Below are 21,388 nucleotides of genomic sequence, written 5' to 3'. Positions count from 1 at the left end.
ATATGTTCGTTGATTACCCTGTTCATTTAAAGACTCAGCTCACTGATTCTGGGGTTAGTGGGGTCCGTGCAACGAAACTCATTGTGAAATCGGGCCGCATTTGTGGTATTCGACCGGCTGATATAAAGCGTGCGGCAGTTGCTTTAATGATATCTCAAAATTTCCTCACGGCAATTAGCACATTTGAGGAGGGTGTCAGCTCACTGAAGCGGCGATTGGTGTACTCTCTGAAGCCGACCCAATCGGTCTTTTTCTGATATAAATCAAGCGGTTGCTGCCTTAATGAGGTCTAGAAATTTCTTCTCGGCTACTAGCACATTTGAGGGGGGTGTCAGTTCATTGAAGCGGCGATTGGTGTAGTCTCTGAAGCGAACCCAATCGGCCTTTTTCTGATTTTCTGATATAAAGCAAGCGACTGCTGCCTTAATGAGGTCTCAAAATTTCCTCTCGGCTACTAGCACATTTAAGGGGGGTGTCAGTTCATTGAAGCGGCTATTGGTGTAGTCTCTGAAGCGAACCCAAACGGCCATCTTCTGATTAATAAACGTCCGGCGGACAGAGGTCATGAAGTCGGGTGGTTAGAGATGGTGAGTATTATGGTGCGGTGGTTTGATCCCAAAGAAATTACGATTTGCCAGGATACGCCACTCTGGAGATCAGGGGATGCAATGGAAATGTTTGGCGAGCTGCAATCATCATTCACCATGCAAAACGTGGAGCCAATCAGCCAAAGCTATGCACCGCTAGTCGTTACCTAGCAGAGAATGCCATGAAATGTTATGCGCATTAAAGTCCCCCAGAACCAAATGATTATGGTCAGACAGTAGGCCACTAATATCGGGTCTGTAAACTTGGGCATTAACTGGGTCACAACTACCAACTGGCGGTATGTACACGTTGTATAGCTCTATCTCGGCAGTACCAGGCTTGACTGCTATTCTCATACATACCTTGTCGAGTAGAGGTGTATCACGAAGGCCAATCCCCCATCGCTACTATGCATGCGATCCCTATGTAGTAAATTGTATCCGTGACAACTGAGCAGGTATTGGTTAGCTTTGTCTCCTGGATTGCTGCAGCTAATGTGTTCTTCCGACTCATAAAATCTTCTGTCTCGTCGATCTTTCCTCGGAGACCATTGAAATCCAATTGCAAGAAAAATACATTTCTCGGCACTGGCTCCATAGTGATGTAAGGCCAGAGCAAGATGGGAAATGCACCCGCTTTATACACCGGTTAGGTAAGATTTTAGTAGCAGTCTGCCATCAAACTCATACGTTTTCGCCCAACGGTTCCTGCCGTTAAACTACCTAGATCGCTTTAAAAAGCCTGAACTACTTGCGAATGTTCATATCCGCTAAATCAGACAAGTTCTTAAAGAAATGAGAACCTAAAGTGGAACTCCTTCTGACTCCCAGTGCAGGACACATACGCAGCAGATGTTATATCAGTCTCTTCTTCCTCGACGTGCTCACAGCTTCGCCAAAAATCGTTACTGTCCATCTGGTAGACGGAACCGCCGGCCCGAACGAACTTCCAGCTTATTTCGCTGCAAAAGATCCGAAGATATCTGCCACCAAATCTTCAGCCACATTGTTCACTACATACTGGGTAAGGATCTGAATGTGATGATCGACGGAGTGTAAAATGTGGCACCAAAATACTTGGTGCCACATTTTACAACTCTTACAAATTTTCCTCACATGCCGCTGCAATTTGCGATAAGGTCAGAATTGGAAACAAGGTTCAAGTCGCTTATCATGGCACTTGGGGTGCTGACAAAGCAACCTTGTTGACCAAGTAGGTTGCCCAAAAAGTAATTGCGGATTTTTTTAAAAGAAAGTAAATGCATTTTTAATAAAACTTAGAATGAACTTTATTCAAATATACTTTTTTTACACTTTTTTTCTAAAGCAAGCTAAAAGTAACAGCTGATAACTGACAGAAGAAAGAATGTTATTACAGAGTCACAAGTTGTGAAAAAAATTTGTCAACGCCGACTATATGAAAAATCCGCAATTACTTTTGCCACCTTGTACCAGCAATCGATGTTGACGCTTACGACTTTCAACGACCAAATCAATAACGGTTGCTTTAAATTCGTTGAGGTAAGAATGTCCGCCTATGACGCTAAACGCCTGGGTTCGACTCCAGGCGAGACCACGAATAAATGTATACTATTTTTTTTTTACATATTTTACTTTTATTATTTATACCACTGTGTGATACAATTTTCTAGTTATAATACTTTTGCTTATATTATAGGCTATTGCATTGCATTGTGCCATAATAAGAGTCCGAGTTTTATTTTAGCATTATTTAACCAAAATATAAAATACAATTGCTGCAGCTGCTGCTGCTGACAGCAATGGTAAATTACAAGAGTGTAACTAAAATTGACCAATATTTTTTGTGGGCTGCTACATCTGTTGTGGAGCAAGCGGGAATTACCAATGGCAATATTGCATTTGATGATAATAATGAATATTTTACACAATCCCTCAAAACGGTAGCTATTTCCCTACTCAATAAAAGTCCACAAAACTTCAAAACATCTTTTACGCCCTGCGAATGGCAAGTAAACTTTCAAGTGCAGCCATGAGTGGTCCATCCAATAAAACGTAAATGGCCAGTGAACAAATGTAGGTAGCCAACAAACAGCCCATAAACATTGAAATCTGAAAGAGAAAAACAAAAACAAAAACGGAAAAGCATAAAACCTAAATTCGAATTTAAGTGTGAAAACCGTTGCAAGGCATTGGGCAACTTACAATTTGGCCAGATGACCAAAAGATTGGTACATCGCCCGTAAACAGTATTATACGAATAATCACCGGAGCAATGAGCACATTGATGGGTGTGAGTTTTTCCAGGGCATTGGCATACTTGAAGCTCAAGAGTTTATAGATAAAATCTGTTTAAAAAAAATATTACAAATTATGGAAGGGTTGCTCAATTGTTTACAATAATATCCAAAGAAAATCTTAAAAAGCGTATATCTATAAAAATCAATTTGTGTTTGTTTGTAGGTGTTTGTTTCCTTATAGTAACCTACAAACAAAAATTTGGTATTCAAATTTCGAATGGGGTACCTAGGTGTGGGGGGCGCCCCACCCCAAAACCTACCAAATATATACATGCACCAATCACGACAATATGGGACTCAAATAAAAGGTATTTCAGATTAGAAAACGAATCTAATATCCAATTATCGGACCACCCCAACCCCCAAAACACCCCTAAATCGGACTTATTTACCGACCGTGGCAATATGGGACTCAAATGAAAGGTATTTTCGAGTAAAATACGAATCTGATACCCAAATGCGGGACCCCAAACAGGACTTATTTACTGACCATGGCAATATGGGACTCAAATAAAAGGTATTTGAGTGTAAAATACAAATCTGGTATCTAAATGTGGGACCAAGTTTTTGGGGGTCCACCCCTTCCCCAAAACACCCTCAAAACAGGACTTATTTACTGACCATGGCAATATGGGGCTCAAATAAAATGTATTGAAGATTAGAAAACTAATCTGATATCCAATTGTCGGAACAAGTGTTTGGGGGACGACCCCAACCCCCAAAACTCCCCAAAATCGGACAAATTTACGACCATAGCAAAATGGGGCTCAAATGAAAGGTCTTCGGAAATAAAAAACGCATCTGATATCAATATTCAGGAAGAGTGTCTATTGGGCCCCAGCCAACCCCAATAACACCACCCAAATGAGAAGTATTTGCTAGCCATTGCAATATGAAGCTCAAATAAGAGGTTTTTTAGAATAGAACACGAATCTGATATATATTTTCAAAGTCAAGTCACTGAGCGGTCGCCCCAACCCCCAAAACACCCCCAAACCGGTCATGTTGGCCGACTAAGGAAAAATGGGTCTCAAATGAAAGGTATTTGGGAGTATACCAAAAATCTGATATCAATATTCGGGACCAATTGTCTAGGGAAGTCCCACCACCATAACAACCCCCAAATAGGACGTATTTGCTCACCAAGACAATTTGGGTCTTCAAGACATTGGAGCTCGATATTCATAGTTTTTAGGGTCCATACCTCAAACCGGACATATTTGCTGGCTTTTGCAATATTTGAGATTAGAAAACGAATTTGATATCCAAATTTGAGGCCAATGGGGTTCAAATAAATAATACATCGATATATGAGAATAGAGCTCGTTGCTGATATATTTTCAGGGCTTAGTGTTTGGGGGACCAAAACACCCCTTAATCGGGCATATTTACCGACCATGTCAATGTGGGGCTTAAATGAAAGGTATTGGGGTTTAGAGCAAAAATTGATACCCACTTTCGGGATAAATTGTCAGGGTGTCTATCCCTTTCCCAAATTACCCCACAAACAGCCATTTCTTACTGACCATCGCAATATGGGGCTCAAATACAGGTATTTGGGAGTAGAATACGAATTTGATATCCAAATGTAGGACCATGTATTTAGGGCATCACCCCTCCCAAAAAACACCCCCCAAAGGGTAAAAATTTTTCAACCATGCCAATATGTGGCTTAAATGTGGCTGAGATAAAAAAAAACGAATTTGATAACCAATTTTGGGGCCACATGTTTGGGGGAGGCCTCATCCTGTAAACTCCCCTCAAAACCAATGGCAACATGGGGTTTAAATAAATGTTATTTGAGAGAAGGGCACGATGATATTTTTTGAGGGCCAAGTGAGAATATCGGGCCGAAATAAAGTATTGGGTTGCCCAAAAAGTAATCGCTGATTTTTCATATAGTCGGCGTTGACAAATTTTAAGCAAATTTTAAGCATTAATCGAATTGGATCGTCATGTAACTGAGCGTGAGATAGGAGAGAATTTAAATATACCAAAATCAACCGTTCATTATCACATAAAAAGTCTTGGACTGGTGAAAAAGCTTGATATTTGGGTACCACATGTATTGAAAGAAATTCATTTAACAAATAATCGAATCAACGCTTGTGATATGCATCTTAAATTCGATCCGTTTTTAAAACGAATCATAACTGGAGATGAAAAATGGATTGTTTACAACAACGTTAGTCGAAAACGATCATGGTCCAAGCATGGTGAACCAGTTCAAACCACTTCAAAGGCTGATATCCACCAAAAGAAGGTTATGCTGTCTGTTTGGTGGGATTGGAAGGGTGTGGTATATTTTGAGCTGCTTCCAAGGAACCAAACGATTAATTCGGATGTTTACTGTCAACAATTGGACAAATTGAATACAGCCATCAAGGAGAAGCGACCAGAATTGGTCAATCGTAAAGGTGTCATATTCCACCAGGACAACGCTAGACCGCACACATCTTTGGTCACTCGCCAAAAACTGAGTGAGCTTGGCTGGGAACTTTTAATGCATCCATCATATAGCCCTGACCTTGCACCATGAGACTACCATTTATTTCGATCTTTGCAGAACTCCTTAAATGGTAAAACTTTCGGCAATGATGAGGCTATAAAATCGCACTTGGTTCAGTTTTTTGCAGATAAAGGCCAGAAGTTCTATGAGCGTGGTATACTAAATTTGCCAGGAAGATGGCAAAAGTTTATCGAACAAAATGGCAATTATATATTTGATTAAAGTTCATTCTAAGTTTTATTAAAAATGCATTTACTTTATTTTAAAAAATCCGCAATTACTTTTTAGGCAACCCAATATTTTAAGAATTGAGTACACCTTATATCCAATCTTAAATTCGTAGACCAATAAAGATCATATGGGATTCAGATAAAAGCACTTATATTGTTCCATATAAAGTAAAAGAAGGCGCAGCGGAGCGGGCCCTGTCCAGCTTGTGTTTAATAAAACAAAATTAACTAATGGGGCTGTTATTCCATTGGATATAAATCCCATAAGACGCAGTGAAATGTGGGAAATATACCAAAGTAAAGCTTAATTCGAGAAGTACAATCAGATCTGCAAACTTAATGGATGACAATTGCTATTACCGTTGTTGATATTGGTGAAGCATTCCTACATGTAGCAACACAATAACATCATTGTGTCAGTTGTGTCATAGCACAACATGGCATGAATTGAACATTGGGTTGTGTGTCATGCAACATACCAAAGGTAAGCCATGTTTTGCCATGGTATTCCTTGAATATATCGAGATGTGCTATTTACTAATACTTATATCCTAAACAGCACTTACGGCGCTTAAAATAAACTTAAAAAGTTATACCTACCTCCATAATTGGATAAGGCACTAATGATGGTCCAAAATATAATACAGTTCCAAACCAAATGTGTCAATACAGCAAACAGGGCTCTCAACCATTTACCAAAATGCAAAGTTAACAAATGGGTGCCGTACACATAGAACACTAAGAGGCTAACCACCAAAAGCCAACCTAGAAGAAAAATTATATTCTTTAATTTAAATCACTTTCCATGGTTACAAAACAAACCTGCTATGAAGAAAAACAAATTCAATTGCAAATTATGATTTGTCCTGTGAATGGTGTGACCCAAATACACACCCAACATATAGGGAATGACAAAGAGGCAAATATTATCCAAGACCAAATTGAATTGGGTCAAGTCATACAATAAAGTAGTGCTAAAGATAATAACGGTTTTAGTTCCTTCTGAGGATTTTATAAACAAGCTCTCTTACGTGTAACCATAATGATGCGTGGTGCCCCAAATCCATAGACTAGCAGCAACTGTGGAAAACAGAACTATTGAGGCTCCCATTATCATGGCATAGTAAAATTGTAGTTTCACCAATAGCATCAGCAAACAGGAGCCCATGTAGAATTGCATTTTCAAAGCTATAAACCAAGTCCAAGGCATGCACTGTATGAGGTCACATATAAAGGGAGATTAGCCTTATGAAATCATTATTTAGTTGAAAAGGAAACTACTTACCCTTTCCGTTAAGGGAAACAAGGTATCCATATAAAATATATTAAATATTTGATTTTGGGCACAATTCTTGTAATCCCTAGAGGGTATTTCCAAAGCTATATTGTAAAAGAAGTATTTATCCAAAAGCAGCGAGGCATAAAGAGCAAAGGTGTAAGAAGGTGTTAGACTAAAAAAAAAAAACAAAAATACAAAAAAGTATTGAAAAAATTTGCGAATTTTTGCTATAATTTATTAAAATTTGACTTTATTACGATACATTTCGTATTGGCATATCATTTTAACTAATTATAACATTGCCCCTTAGCTCCCATATGAAAAGAAAAACAAGTAAGAGCGTGCAAAGTTCGGCCGGGCCGAATCTTATATACCCTCCACCATTGATCGCATTTGTCGAGTTCTATGCCCGGTATCTCTTTTTAGACAAACATAGAATATTGAATAAGAACTGTTATGCTATTGGAGCTATATCAAGTTATAGTCCGATTCGGACCATAAATGAATGCTGAACATTGTAGACATCATTGTGTAATATTTCAGTTCATTCGGATAAGAATTGCGCCTTGTAGGGGCTCAAGAAGCAAAATCGGGAGATAGGTTTATATGGGAGCTGTATCAAGCTATTGATCGTTTCAGACCATATTAGTCACGTATGTTGAAGGTCATGAGAGAAGCCGTTGTACAAAATTTCAGCCAAATCGGATGAGAATTGCGCCCTCTAGAGGTTCAAGAAGTCAAGATCCCAGATCGGTTTATATGGCAGAAGTCCGATGAGAATTGCCCGCTCTATTGGCTCAAGAAGTCAAGCTCCAAGTTCGGTTTATATGACAGTTATGCCAGATTACGAACCAATTTAAATCATACTTAGCATAAGTGTTGAAAGTGATACCAAAACACTACGTGCAAAATTTCAGTTAAATCGGATGAGAATTGCGCCCTTTAGAGGCTCAAGAAGTCAAGACCCAAGATCGGTTTATATGGCAGCTATATCACAACATGGACCGATTTAAATCATACTTAGCATAGTTGTTGAAAGTGCTACCAAAACACTTCCTGCAAAATTTCAATAAAATCGGACGAGAATTGCGCCCTCTAGAGGCTCAAGAAGTTAAGACCCAAAATCGGTTTATATGGCAGCTATATCAAAACATGGACCGATTTGGTCCATTTACAATACCAACCGACCTACACTAATAAAAAATATATATCGCATTTTCAGCTTGTAGAACATTTGGTAGTCTTGGTTGGGTTTGATAGGATTTTTCTTAAATTTTGGTAGGAAATAGTTTTCTTGAGTGAAACATAAGCTGAAATTTTGCACAGATTTTTACACCCTCCACCATAGGATGGGGGTATACTAATATCGTCATTCTGTTTGTAACTCCTCGAAATATTCGTCTAAGACCCCATAAAGTATATATATTCTTGATCGTCATGACATTTTAAATCGAAATAGCCATGTTCGTCAGTCTGTCCATCCGTCTGTCTGTCGAAAGCACGCTAACTTTCGAAGGAGTAAAGCTAGCCGCTGAAATTTTGCACAAATACTTCTTATTAGTGTAGGTCGATTGGGATTGTAAATGGGCTATATCGGTTTTGATATACCTGCCAAATAAACCGATCTGGGATCTGGCCTTCTTGAGCCGCTAGAGGGCACAATTCTTATCCGATTTGGCTAAAATATTGCATGAGATGTTTTATTATGACTTCCAACAACCGTGCTGAGTATGGTTGAAATCGGTCCATAACCTGATATAGTTGTCATATAAACCTATCTGGGGTCTTGACTTCTTGAGCGTCTAGAGTGCGCAATTCCTATCCTATTTGGCTGAAATTTTGCGATACGTATGGTCCTTATGTTGCACTTTTTCTCCATAGCAGTCTACCAACCTATTGAGACGTAATTAAGGATTGGTTTAATCACGCTCCTGTAGAAACAGTGGACTATTCTCGGATTCAGGCCCCATTTTGAGCCAACAGCGCGTCTACATAGTGCCCAACATCTGTGAGCTTTTTCAGTAAGGTCCTGATTGTGATACTTTCGATTAAGTTTCCTATCCAAGACCACTCCTATGTATTTGACCTTGTCAGATACCGAAATCGTTTTATTGAGGAAACGTGGTGCGTCAAATTTGCCGCCTTCGTTTTCCCCATGACCAGGCATATTTCAGTCTTTTTTGGGTTAACATTGAGACCCCTTGGCCCCTTTCGGCCCCTCTGCATAGCTGGTTCGGATCCTTACTCCTAAGAAGTATCATCTTCTTAGGAGTTCTCGTCTGCATAGCAGACAGGTTCAAATCCCTCCTCAGTCAGCATCCGTAATAGGTAATTTATGGTGGTCACCCAAAGGAGTGGCTATAAAATGCCCTCGGTAGCGTGCCCTGTGCCACTTTCTGCCTTATATTTATGTCATGAGACCCGCATTTGTGGTGGTTGCAAATGATCACCTCTGTACAAACTTTCTTAATTACAAATTTTTTCTATAGACCTTTCATTTCACTCCTAAATTGTCCCAATCGTTATACATATGTGCATACATCACTTTTTGTGGATTATATAATGTTGGGCGGCCCCACGCCGGGTTTTGAACCCAGTCGTTCAGCGTCAAGAGCGTACATGCTAACCCCTGCGCCACGGTGGCCTCCGAAATACTTGTCTCCAAATTTAGATGTACGATTGGTACTCTACTCTAAAAGACCTTTAATGTGAGTCTAATTATGTCCCTATACACCTACATGTCTGTTTTATGAGTTTCTTGCGGGTTGTCCTCAACCTTCTCAGCCCAAATTTCGATATGATATTTCTACTCTAATCTTGATTAGTTTTTATTGACACTCATATTGTTGTAATATGTATGTTGGAGGGTTGGGCTTTCCCACTTAAGATATTAAAATTGTGTATTTGGGTTTCTATAAGGGTTCAATCTAAATTTAGCTAAAATCGGTGGATCGTTCTCCGATGTATCGCGTTTAATTATTTCTAATTTATTACCATTTTAATTATTTTTTTTTAGCTTAAGTATTTCTAAGTTAATTTTACTTGTTTTTTATTTTTTTTATAGCCACCATCGAAGGATGGGGGTATATTCATTTTGTCTTACCGTTTATAACACATCGAAATATCCACTACGACCCTATAAAGTATATATATTCTTGATCTGAATTTAAGACGATCCAGCTCTGTCCGTCCGTCTGTCTATTGAAATCACGTTACAATCTTTAAAAATTGAGATATTGATCTGAAACTTTGCACAGATTCTTTTTCGCTTATAGGCAGGTTAAGTCGAAGATGGCCTATATTGAACTATATCTTGATGTACCTCCATATAGACCGATCTGCCGATTTAAGGTCTCAGGTCTATTAAAGCCACATTTATTATCCGAACTCGCAGAAATTTATTGCAGTGTGTTGTGCTAGATTCTTGATATTCCTGTTTAATACGGCCCAGACCGATCCTGATTTGCCCTTGGGCCCATAATAAACGCAATTATTGTGCCATTTCGCTGAAATTTCATACAGTGAGTTTTATAAAGTCCCTCGGCATCCCTGTTTAATATTGGCCCGATTGACACAAATTTGGATATAGCTATAGTTATATATCGATTAAAGGTTTTAGTCCCATTAAATGCGTCTTTATTAACCGATTTCGCTGAAATTTAGCTCAAGAAATACCGATCTCTCAATTTAAGTTCTTGTGCCCATAAAAGCAGCGATTATTGCCCTATTTCGATGAAATTTGGCATAGTGCACTGTGTTAGGATCTTCGACACCAAAGCCTATGGCCCGGGTCGGTCCATATTTGGATATTGTTCCCGTAGGACCATATTTCAAAATAGCTAACATGGGTTTATATGACGCATTTTTCACCGTATTATGATAAAAGGTGGTTAATAGATATAACAAAGTTGGTGGGTGTAACGCTTTTTTACTTGCTTTTATTATTTTTTTTTATTTTATTTTGTTATTTTATTTTGTTATTTTTTATTTTATTTTGTTATTTTTTATTTTATTAATTTCTTATTTCAATTATTTGTATTTTATTAGTTTTTGTTTATTTTTTACAGTTGCGGATGTTATTGTGAATGATGAATAAATCATACCATTAACTTTTGTAACCCCTTAAGATATGCTCTATACTTTATTAAAGGCTTGTACTGCATGTTGGCATTATATTAGATTGTACTGTGTAAATACAAACTTAATTGAATTTGTACTGTATGAAATAAATTTGTGTGTATAAATTAGCACAATGTAACATATCTTTAGGCGCTTTATGCTTATCTCTTGTAAGGTACACACTGATGAACATCGATCACAGCTGCAATCATGCTCGTTCTTTAAAAATAACCATTTACAAAACCTTGATATATCAATCTGTTCCCCTATAAAGGAAATATTGTCATCTTAAATGTATCATAAACATGAAGTAGTATTAGAGTAGGATTGTCAATTTTTGTTTATGAATGGTAGCTATTTCATGGTAGCATATAACGTAGCTTTAATATATTCCTTAAATATTTGTGTTATTATATCTTCCATACAAACATCGTCATTCCATTTGCAACATATTGAAAATTTAAGACCCCATAAAGTATATATATATTCTTGATTGCGACGGCATTTTAAGCTGATCTAGCCATGTCCGTCCGTCTGTCTGTGGAAAGCACGCTATGCTTCGAAGGAGTAAAGCTAGGCGTTAAAAATTTTGCACAAATATTTCCTATTAGTGTGGGTGGGTTGGGATTTAAAATGGGCTATATCGATCTATATTTTCATATGGTTCCCATATAAACTGATCTCTCGATTATACTACATGAGCAATTTGATTTGGCTAAAATTTTGTACTGTCAAGTTTCATATGACATTAAAAAGATGTGCCAAGTATGGTCCGAATCTGTCAATTATCTGATATAGCTATAAACCGATCTCCCGATTTTACTTCATGGGCTCCTATAGAGCGGAATTCTTATCCGATTTGTCTGAAATTTTGCACAATGACTTCTCCCATTACCGCCAACGTATGTGCCAAGTATGACCTGAATCGGTCTTAAACCTGATATAGCTCCCATAAAAACTGATATCCCGGTTATACTTCTTGAGCTCCTAGAGGGCGCAATTCTTAACCGATTGGGCTGAAATACTACACAAAGTTTTTTTTTGAAGGGTATGTAAGATTCAGCCCTGCCGAACTTGCACACTTTTAGCAAGGGCTGAATCTTATATACCCTTCACCATGGATCGAATTTGTCAAGTTCTTTGCCCGGTATCTCTTTATAGGCAAACAAAGAATATATGTTGGAATTGCTATGCTATGCTTGGCTTGGATATTGCAGACCATAGTATGTCATTATGCAAAACTTCAGCCAAATCGGATAAGAATTTCGCCCTATAGGGGCTCATGAAGTAAAATCGTGAGATCGGTTTATATGGGGGCTATATCAGGTTGGGGGCTATATCAGCTTGTTTTTTCAACTTAGCTGGTTCTGGAAGATATCTTTCGATAAAGTGGAACCACCGTAGTGCAGACATAAGTTAGCATTTCCGTTGATGATGATGCTTTTCCCCCCACTTCTCCATAAAGAGGTATCGCACTGCGGCACGCCGCAAAGTGGGATGCGGAAAAAAATAGTTGAAAAAATCTGTAATTTTTGAATGGGTAGAGATATCTTCGAAATTTTATATCTTCGTGAAATTTTACATGGTTATAGCTGAAGTGATATCCAGTTTATGTGCGGGACCCTAGAAGTCCCAGAGGCCCATTAGGGGTCCTTCAAAGTTGGTCACCTCGGCCCTACAAAATTTTGTTCGGGCTGTCAAAAGCGCATTTATCGTCCGATTTTCAAATTTTTTGTTGTGAAAAATAAAATTCAAATTGAAAATATCATAAAACCAAAACTACTAAAGATATCATTCTAATTTTTCCCAAACTTGTAGATGAATATCTTTTTAAAAAAATTAGTACAAATTTTGGCCACATTTCTTGAGGAAAACATCCAAAATCCCCACACTGGGAAAAATGTTTGCAAAATTAGCATTTTTTTGGTAAAATGTCCGTAGAGATAAACTGGATAACACCTCATCTATAACAATATAAAATTTCATGAAGATATCCATCCCACTGTGCGCCGTTTGGACTCGACTATAAAAGGGAGGTCCCTTATCATTGAGCTTAAACTTGTATCAGACAGCACACATTGGAATGTGAAAAGTTTGCCCCTGTTTCTTAGTAAAATGTTCGTGGGAAAAATTTAATCAGACGGATATTAATACACGTATGTGAAAAATTTCTCTCTATTCCTTAATGAAATATTCAAGGGCAAATTTACAATGTGATCTTTGACCAGTCGATTTTTATTTCTATAGAAAATTTTGTCAACATTTTATTTCTATAGAAAATTTTCTCAAAATTTTATTTCTATAGGAAATTTTGTCCAAATTTTATTTTTATAGGAAATTTTGTCCAAATTTTATTTCTTTAGAAAATTTTGTCAAAATTTTATTTCTATAGAAAATTTTGTCAAAATTTTATTTCTATAGAAAATTTTGTCAAAATTTTATTTCTATAGAAAATTTTGTCAAAATTTTATTTCTATAGAAAATTTTGTCAAAATTTTATTTCTATAGAAAATTTTGTCAAAATTTTATTTCTATAGAAAATTTTGTCAAAATTTTATTTCTATAGAAAATTTTGTCAAAATTTTATTTCTATAGAAAATTTTGTCAAAATTTTATTTCTATAGAAAATTTTGTCAAAATTTTATTTCTATAGAAAATTTTGTCAAAATTTTATTTCTATAGAAAATTTTGTCAAAATTTTATTTCTATAGAAATTTTGTCAAAATTTTATTTCTATAGAAAATTTTGTCAAAATTTTATTTCTATAGAAAATTTTGTCAAAATTTTATTTCTATAGAAAATTTTGTCAAAATTTTATTTCTATAGAAAATTTTGTCAAAATTTTATTTCTATAGAAAATTTTGTCAAAATTTTATTTCTATAGAAAATTTTGTCAAAATTTTATTTCTATAGAAAATTTTGTCAAAATTTTATTTCTATAGAAAATTTTGTCAAAATTTTATTTCTATAGAAAATTTTGTCAAAATTTTATTTCTATAGAAAATTTTGTCAAAATTTTATTTCTATAGAAAATTTTGTCAAAATTTTATTTCTATAGAAAATTTTGTCAAAATTTTATTTCTATAGAAAATTTTGTCAAAATTTTATTTCTATAGAAAATTTTGTCAAAATTTTATTTCTATAGAAAATTTTGTCAAAATTTTATTTCTATAGAAAATTTTGTCAAAATTTTATTTCTATAGAAAATTTTGTCAAAATTTTATTTCTATAGAAAATTTTGTCAAAATTTTATTTCTATAGAAAATTTTGTCAAAATTCTATTTCTATAGAAAATTTTGTCAAAATTTTATTTCTATAGAAAATTTTGTCAAAATTTTATTTCTATAGAAAATTTTGTCAAAATTTTATTTCTATAGAAAATTTTGTCAAAATTTTATTTCTATAGAAAATTTTGTCAAAATTTTATTTCTATAGAAAATTTTGTCAAAATTTTATTTCTATAGAAAATTTTGTCAAAATTTTATTTCTATAGAAAATTTTGTCAAAATTTTATTTCTATAGAAAATTTTGTCAAAATTTTATTTCTATAGAAAATTTTGTCAAAATTTTATTTCTATAGAAAATTTTGTCAAAATTTTATTTCTATAGAAAATTTTGTCAAAATTTTATTTCTATAGAAAATTTTGTCAAAATTTTATTTCTATAGAAAATTTTGTCAAAATTTTATTTCTATAGAAAATTTTGTCAAAATTTTATTTCTATAGAAAATTTTGTCAAAATTTTATTTCTATAGAAAATTTTGTCAAAATTTTATTTCTATAGAAAATTTTGTCAAAATTTTATTTCTATAGAAAATTTTGTCAAAATTTTATTTCTATAGAAAATTTTGTCAAAATTTTATTTCTATAGAAAATTTTGTCAAAATTTTATTTCTATAGAAAATTTTGTCAAAATTTTATTTCTATAGAAAATTTTGTCAAAATTTTATTTCTATAGAAAATTTTGTCAAAATTTTATTTCTATAGAAAATTTTGTCAAAATTTTATTTCTATAGAAAATTTTGTCAAAATTTTATTTCTATAGAAAATTTTGTCAAAATTTTATTTCTATAGAAAATTTTGTCAAAATTTTATCAATATTTTATTTCTATAAAAAATTTTGTCAAAATTTAATCTCTAACACAATTTTGATAAAAATATAAAAAAAATGGTCAAACATAATATTAAGACACAACTTACCCAACAATTTTGTATATAATCAATTTCAGGACATGCTTTAATTGGCCAAAAGCATATAATTTATCCTTTGGCAATGTGCTAAAGAAGTGATAGGAAAGATTAGCTCCACTGTAAAAAAGAATAATAATTATAGAAACAATGTCCTTGCACCCCAATACAATCCAAATTGACTCAACTTGATTAGAAAATAAATATCCATTAGAAATATCGAACGTTTCAAAAAGACGTCTCGTTGTTTGACTCTGTTTTGTATCATTCCCAAATCCAAATTATTCGAAAGGAAGCTGTACTCATTGATCAAATGCAATAGGATGAAAGTCAGGGAAAATATAAACATCATGCCACATAAAGGAGTCGAAGTGGACTGTATCAAATTGTAAATCACATTGGATAGGGACATGGAATCCAAGAGTTCTTCAAAGTAAAGGGAGGATTGGCTAGGAAGTTGGATGGGAGTATTTTCTAAATAGCAAAAGACAAAGAAATTTGGTAAGTCAGTCATCTCAAAGGCTGAATTTTGGTTTTGCATACGAATTTATTGTCTAGTAATCATTCATGTTCCACTCCTACCTGGTTCAGTTCGAGATATGCGAGCCATCGTAAATTGTTTCAAATCCACACTGCCCAGGGTGCTTTTCCATTCGCCTAGATTTATTAAAATGTTATCCGGCGAAGGCTTACTGCCCTGTGAGAGTTTGTCCTCCATGTTTCCAGCTGAATTTTGGCATACATTTGACCGACTGGCTTGTATCATGTATTTCCTCAACAAATGAACTGTCAAGTGAATGAGTAGGGATCCAAATATCATGATCCTAGAGATTTAAGATTATGAGTACAGTGGTTATATGGTCTATAGGGACACTTTTTCTTTACTTACACCAAAATATAAAAATTAAAGTCTTCGTATATTCGATATTTCTCGGTGACAATGCGATGCCTCACATAGGTAACGTTCCGTACAAAGTTAGTTGTTTGGAATAGATAAACTTCAAAAATCTGCTCCAGATCGGTATTGGTGCATGATTTCGGAAAGCATATCATTTGTTGGACTTTTTCAAACTATACGGAAATAGTTGGAAAAATATAGATTTCTTGACTAGGGTGTAACGAAAAGGTTATGAACGGAAAATTTATAGAATACTGTAAACGGAATATTAAAGCATTGCACAGTGTTGCCATGGTGGACAAAAATGCAAAAATCGAACATTAAATTTTTTAAGAAATTGCTTACTTATCTTTTAATAACACTTCAAAAAAGAAGAATCGAAATTAAATATGTATATTTGAAGTCCCCTTTCAACTAATTAGTGTTTTCATACCAAGATTTTATAAAAAAAAATTCGACATATATCTTCCCATACTTCTCTTTTTTCTATATTTCACTGAAAAATTTTAGAGCAAAATTTTAAAAGATGTTAACCAAAATGTAATAAATTAAGACCGAGTTTGAAATGTAATAGAGTCATACTCCTGCACACATCCATGGTTCCTGAACAAGAACAACCTCAAATCATCCTGCTATCAGAAGGATCTTAACTGCCGCCAAAGTATCTTTACAACGGTGTTGATTTATGTACAGAAACCCGACCATAGTCAGATTTCAGATTTTTCATCTCTGTTGCGTTAGCCTCATCGTCTGAGCCGCCAGAACTTTACCCTAATAAGACTCATTCGATCTTCTCATGATGAGTTTCCTTACGCAGTTGAGTAAGCATTGGGACCACTCTTCCTCATGGCGCTGGACACTTGGGGTGTGGACGATTCTTACTGAGATGCTTCTCCAGCTGCTGCTGTCGACGTACCTTCAGAGGTCGAGCCCAATCCAACTGCATTACCCACCTACACATGGCTTGTCGGGTACCGTCTCTAATTTTCGTTGCCTTGCAATTTGTCAGACTTTAGAGATGTGGTTGATAGTTCCCCCGGTAAGTTCTCAGCAACAACAGTTGAGATGTCTCCTTATTCCTCAACCACACCTCTTCTATACACCTTTGATCAACATGTTGAATCCATAGGTTTCAACTTCTTCAGACCTGTTGAGATCTGCGAGGCAACCAGAGTTTATACTGCATGTCTCCAATCACCATCAGCTTCGTCCAATCTACCAATTTTCTAGTCAGTGGCTAAAAAATTTGGATTGAAGACCCATAGTCGTGAATACCGGAAAAAAGACAGGCGTTTTAGTTCGACTGCAGCAAATGTTCAAAGAGCAAGGTCACCCACACCCAAGTTCATCTGTTGCCAGCACCATGTGCGGGATCGCCTTCCTTCGCGTTGCCATGGACTATGAGCTCTATGGATCGACAAGACCACCAATCAATCAGTACTTCTTTGTGTAGAAATTGATGACTCTCGTGCCATTCTAGCTTTTCTTGCGTTTATTCTAATGCCTGAAACCTGGAACAGGTTGCCTATTGGTTGCTGGTCATTGGTTGAATAGTCAATTATTTCGCGCTGAAGACTATCTGTAGCTCTGAATTAATATACAAAAGCTCTTAAATGCTTGAAGATACACTGGAAAAAAGATGCATCTCCAATTAACATAGCCCGGAGCAACCAGTGCTGTGAGAGTGCGATCAAAGTTCTGCAAGACATATAACTGCTGCCGCAACAAGGACAACCTACACCACTAAGATTCATCCTTTCCAATGGCAACGTGACCACAGTGACTTCAAAAATGCCGAAATAAGAATTTTAAATTCATTTTGTGGATGAGGTTTTTTATCGAATCACCTTATATGTCAGAATTTATCTAATCTTAAATAAAAACTCATCAAAATATGATCCCTGTATCATGAGGTTGTAAAAAAGTCATCACCCTAATGAGCATTGGCGATTTTCCAATGCATTTCTTGCTTCCTTGCATAGCAAGAAGACTAACTCGATCCCGGTCATACCATTGCGGGATAATCGAACGATAATAGGAAACCTAGATTTATTGGAAGATGTTTCTGATCGGATACCTTGGTCGATATTTCAAGTGGAGTGAACGTCTTGGATTGGCGGAACTCCAGTATTACCATCAGGTAGTTCATGCTGCATGGATGAATATAAGCTAGAGGATAGAACAGGTATGGGCGTCTACATTAAGTATCCAAAGGAAGAGTTAAATTTCTGGCCTGACCGTGATACGAGCGTGAGATGGTATAGTATTACCGTGAAGACGTCAAGTGTGATTATCTTTATGGACAGTAAGGTGGTTGTTAGGTCAATAACAACTGGGACGTCACGCACGGTCTTTGAGTGTAAATAAGAAATTCAAGCCTTTTCTGAGGATTCGCGCACGTTCCGCATCGTTTGGGTGTCGGTCCATAGCGAAGTAAGGAGGAACGATAGGGTAGACGACCTGGTTGAAAGGGCCAGAGGATTGCCGTCAATAAAAGCCTTTCAAGCCGACCCAGTCTGAGTAAAAGGTATAGGTGACGAGCGCACATATACAATAGTATTGTGAGACAGTGAAACTGTTTTAAGGACAAAAAAATCCTTTGGAAGATTCGGATGATAAGAAGCTACTACTAAGGTGACGTAGAAAGTAGGTCAGTATAGCTTTTGATATATTTACGGTTACACAGGACTATCGGGCGTACTTATGCAGAATAAGTGCGGCTAGTGACAGCGTGCGTAGTGCATTTGGGGAAGATGATGAGACATTGAAACATTCACTACGTCCATTCCAGGCTTTCGCGGCTAACAGACTTCAGCACTTAGGTGGTGATATGATACCAGACTTAAACCAACTTAAGGGCATAGAATGCAAAACGATTATGGATTTTGTATGTAACACGGAATTCCTCTGATACTTTTTTCAAGGTTACTTTTCAGTATTGAAAGCGCATAACAATCCGATTGCTGTGATAGGAGTTGTTGTTATTATTGTAGCAGTGTGTTATTCACTGAGGCGGTAGCCTTTGCCGAGGAGGGCTCCATCGGGTCATTCCGGTTTGTACAACCGGCTGCCATGGGATTGCTATAAGCATTGGCATGAAGCGAATTATAATTCGCACCCTTTTTCAAATCAAAAATAATCTTACTCGATCCAAGCATTTTTACTTCTTCACTTCTCTTGGCGAGGAGCGAAGCATCATCGCTTAAGATACCCGGCAGCATAACCGAAGCCAGCCCGGCTTTCTGTTGGGGAGGGGTGCTAAACCCTTTTCTTCGCTTATGCGCGGCACCCCATTTTAAAATGCATCACCACACTTTGCATTGTCCCTGGCTATTTTCCTCAGGTCCTTGGTTGACCAGTCCCGAATTGTTTGGGGTTAACCTTGTAGTCGTTTCGGTTACGAAATATAAATGGAGTCCTTAACCTGGTACTACGGGAGTAAGGGGACTCTGGCTTTTCAATCCCAGCTTGATGATGGTGGAGCCCTAGTTCAGGGCAACGTAGTAGTTGGACCCAAATCGCGAGTAGAGTGCAAGCTCGATGTAAAATTTTATTGCAACCTGGTGCCGTGAGCCATAGAACGGAATGAATTTTAGATAGTACTCCACCTAGGGGCAGATAGAAGTCCGCCAAGGGCATTGTATGCCACCGGTGTTAAGAGCCCTGCAGGATTAGGACATCACAGTTGTTGGCTGCACTAAATACGTCAAGGTATTGTACCCGTTCATATATGATATTGTTGTTATTTTATTTATGTTTTAAACTTTAGCCTTACTGAACCGAAAAAGATCCTCATCTTTATTGAGGCTGAAGAACGAAATCCTAAGGACTTTAAGATTTAACAACCCTAGTACTAATCAAAAGCATTTGAACCCCAAATAGCCCGGGACTCCTTTGGCAATTAGGTATTTCCAAACACTTTGTGCAATGCTTGAGTCATTTGAAGTCCTCGGATCCTGCCACTGTGATCTCCGACAAAGTTGGAGTAGAAAAAAAAGCCTTCAAACAGAAAAAAGAATCTTTGCTGACCAAATTAAGTGTCGGTCTTTGATAAAAACCTTAGTTACATAGACAGGCAGGCGGGCAAAATCAGTGAGGTTTTTTAAATTAAACGATTTGCTAAACAGAGTGCAGATTTTAAATAGGATCCTGGTATCATTGCGGTGAAGTAAAAGAACGTACTCCAAACCAATTTATACAAGCGAATCTTGATTTTCGATAGAAATTCAAAAATTGCAGTTCGTTCATGTTTCACTTTTCGTTGGCCACCTTGAAAACTCGTAACAAGGTTTCTGTTAAATGAGATTTCCGAAAATAATCACTGTTACCCCTTGATCATTCCGAAGAAACAGGTTAATCTGCTTGCTATACAAATTTTTCGTAGATCACAATTTGCATAAGGTTATCTCTAGTGTATTTTCCTTTTAAGAATATTTTCCGCTTTTAGTACCTTCGCATAACAAAAGGAAACACCACTTCTTAAATAAGTCGTATAGCGTAGGTAACCCCTTAAAGTAAAATCTACTTACCCGAAAATAGTTGTCATAACCAACCTCCATTAGAAAATGTCCTGATATCAAATGAACATCAAAAGGCAAAGCAAATAGCTTGTAATTAGGATTCGTATACTGCAATTGAATGTCGTTATGTTGTTGCGATAGAAAACGACACAAATTTGGATTATGCAAGCGCACCGTGGTACCGGAAAATGCTGCCCCCGCATAATAACTGGTGGCATCATATACTAAAAAAACACACACCCATTAACAACACATTCACACCATAGTTAATTGACACAAATAATAAATTGACCTACATTTCACAGCCCAATATTCACCATTGCGTAGTCCCTGGACATAGACATACATGTCCCTGAAACATGTCTGTGTTATATTCCATTCCCTATCGCTGAACTCAAAGAACCTTATAAGGGCATATGGACTAAATGTCTCAAAGGCATAATTTACGCTCGTAATAATGGCCGCATTGCCACAAATACTACTGGGGCCTGTGATTATGAGAAGAACACCAAATGCCACTAGTCGTAGTTGAAGTTGGAGCGCAAAGTTGCCTTCGTTCATATCGAATGCTAATGATAGACTGCACGTTAGACATGACTATGAAGTCTTTCATTTAACTGTTGTCGATCGATTTCTTGCAGTTTTATTGAACTCGCAGATTTAGTCAAAACATGGCAAGGAATAAATTTGTAAAATAAAAAATTTAAATCAAAACACAATAGTGGAAATACATTAATGTGCAAAATATTAGCAAAAGGTCAAAGAAAATCTCCAACATAT

At 36.3% G+C, this 21,388-nt stretch overlaps 1 protein-coding gene across 1 annotated transcript; it reads right to left on the bottom strand.

The window, feature by feature from the left end:
• Positions 1–2,202: 2,202 nt before the first annotated feature.
• LOC106095441 (uncharacterized) lies at positions 2,203–21,181 on the bottom strand. Its single transcript, XM_059368279.1, has 12 exons — positions 20,905–21,181; positions 20,618–20,832; positions 16,080–16,261; positions 15,773–16,014; positions 15,379–15,664; positions 15,203–15,310; positions 6,891–7,056; positions 6,637–6,818; positions 6,428–6,579; positions 6,206–6,370; positions 2,772–2,914; positions 2,203–2,678 (listed from the first exon to the last, which is right to left on the bottom strand). Exons 1-12 carry the CDS (start codon positions 21,167–21,169, stop codon positions 2,559–2,561), a joined length of 2,226 nt encoding a protein of 741 aa, XP_059224262.1. The 5' UTR covers positions 21,170–21,181; the 3' UTR covers positions 2,203–2,558.
• Positions 21,182–21,388: the final 207 nt, after the last annotated feature.

Source organism: Stomoxys calcitrans, chromosome 4 (genome assembly GCF_963082655.1).
Source record: "Stomoxys calcitrans chromosome 4, idStoCalc2.1, whole genome shotgun sequence".
In the NCBI taxonomy this organism is placed as follows: domain Eukaryota; kingdom Metazoa; phylum Arthropoda; class Insecta; order Diptera; family Muscidae; genus Stomoxys; species Stomoxys calcitrans.
Note: the sequence above shows the minus strand (reverse complement) of the source record. Positions and strands in the feature narration are given on the sequence as shown.

Coding starts and splice junctions, on each gene's coding strand:
- LOC106095441 (XM_059368279.1), bottom strand. CDS start 21,169: ATGAACGAAGGCAACTTTGCGCTCCAACTTCAACTACGACTAGTGGCA. Junction 16,015..16,079: donor TTTAATTTTTATATTTTGGT/GTAAGTAAAGAA, acceptor TTAAATCTCTAG/GATCATGATATTTGGATCCC. Junction 7,057..15,202: donor ATTATATACAAAATTGTTGG/GTAAGTTGTGTC, acceptor TTTTTTTTTTAG/TCTAACACCTTCTTACACCT.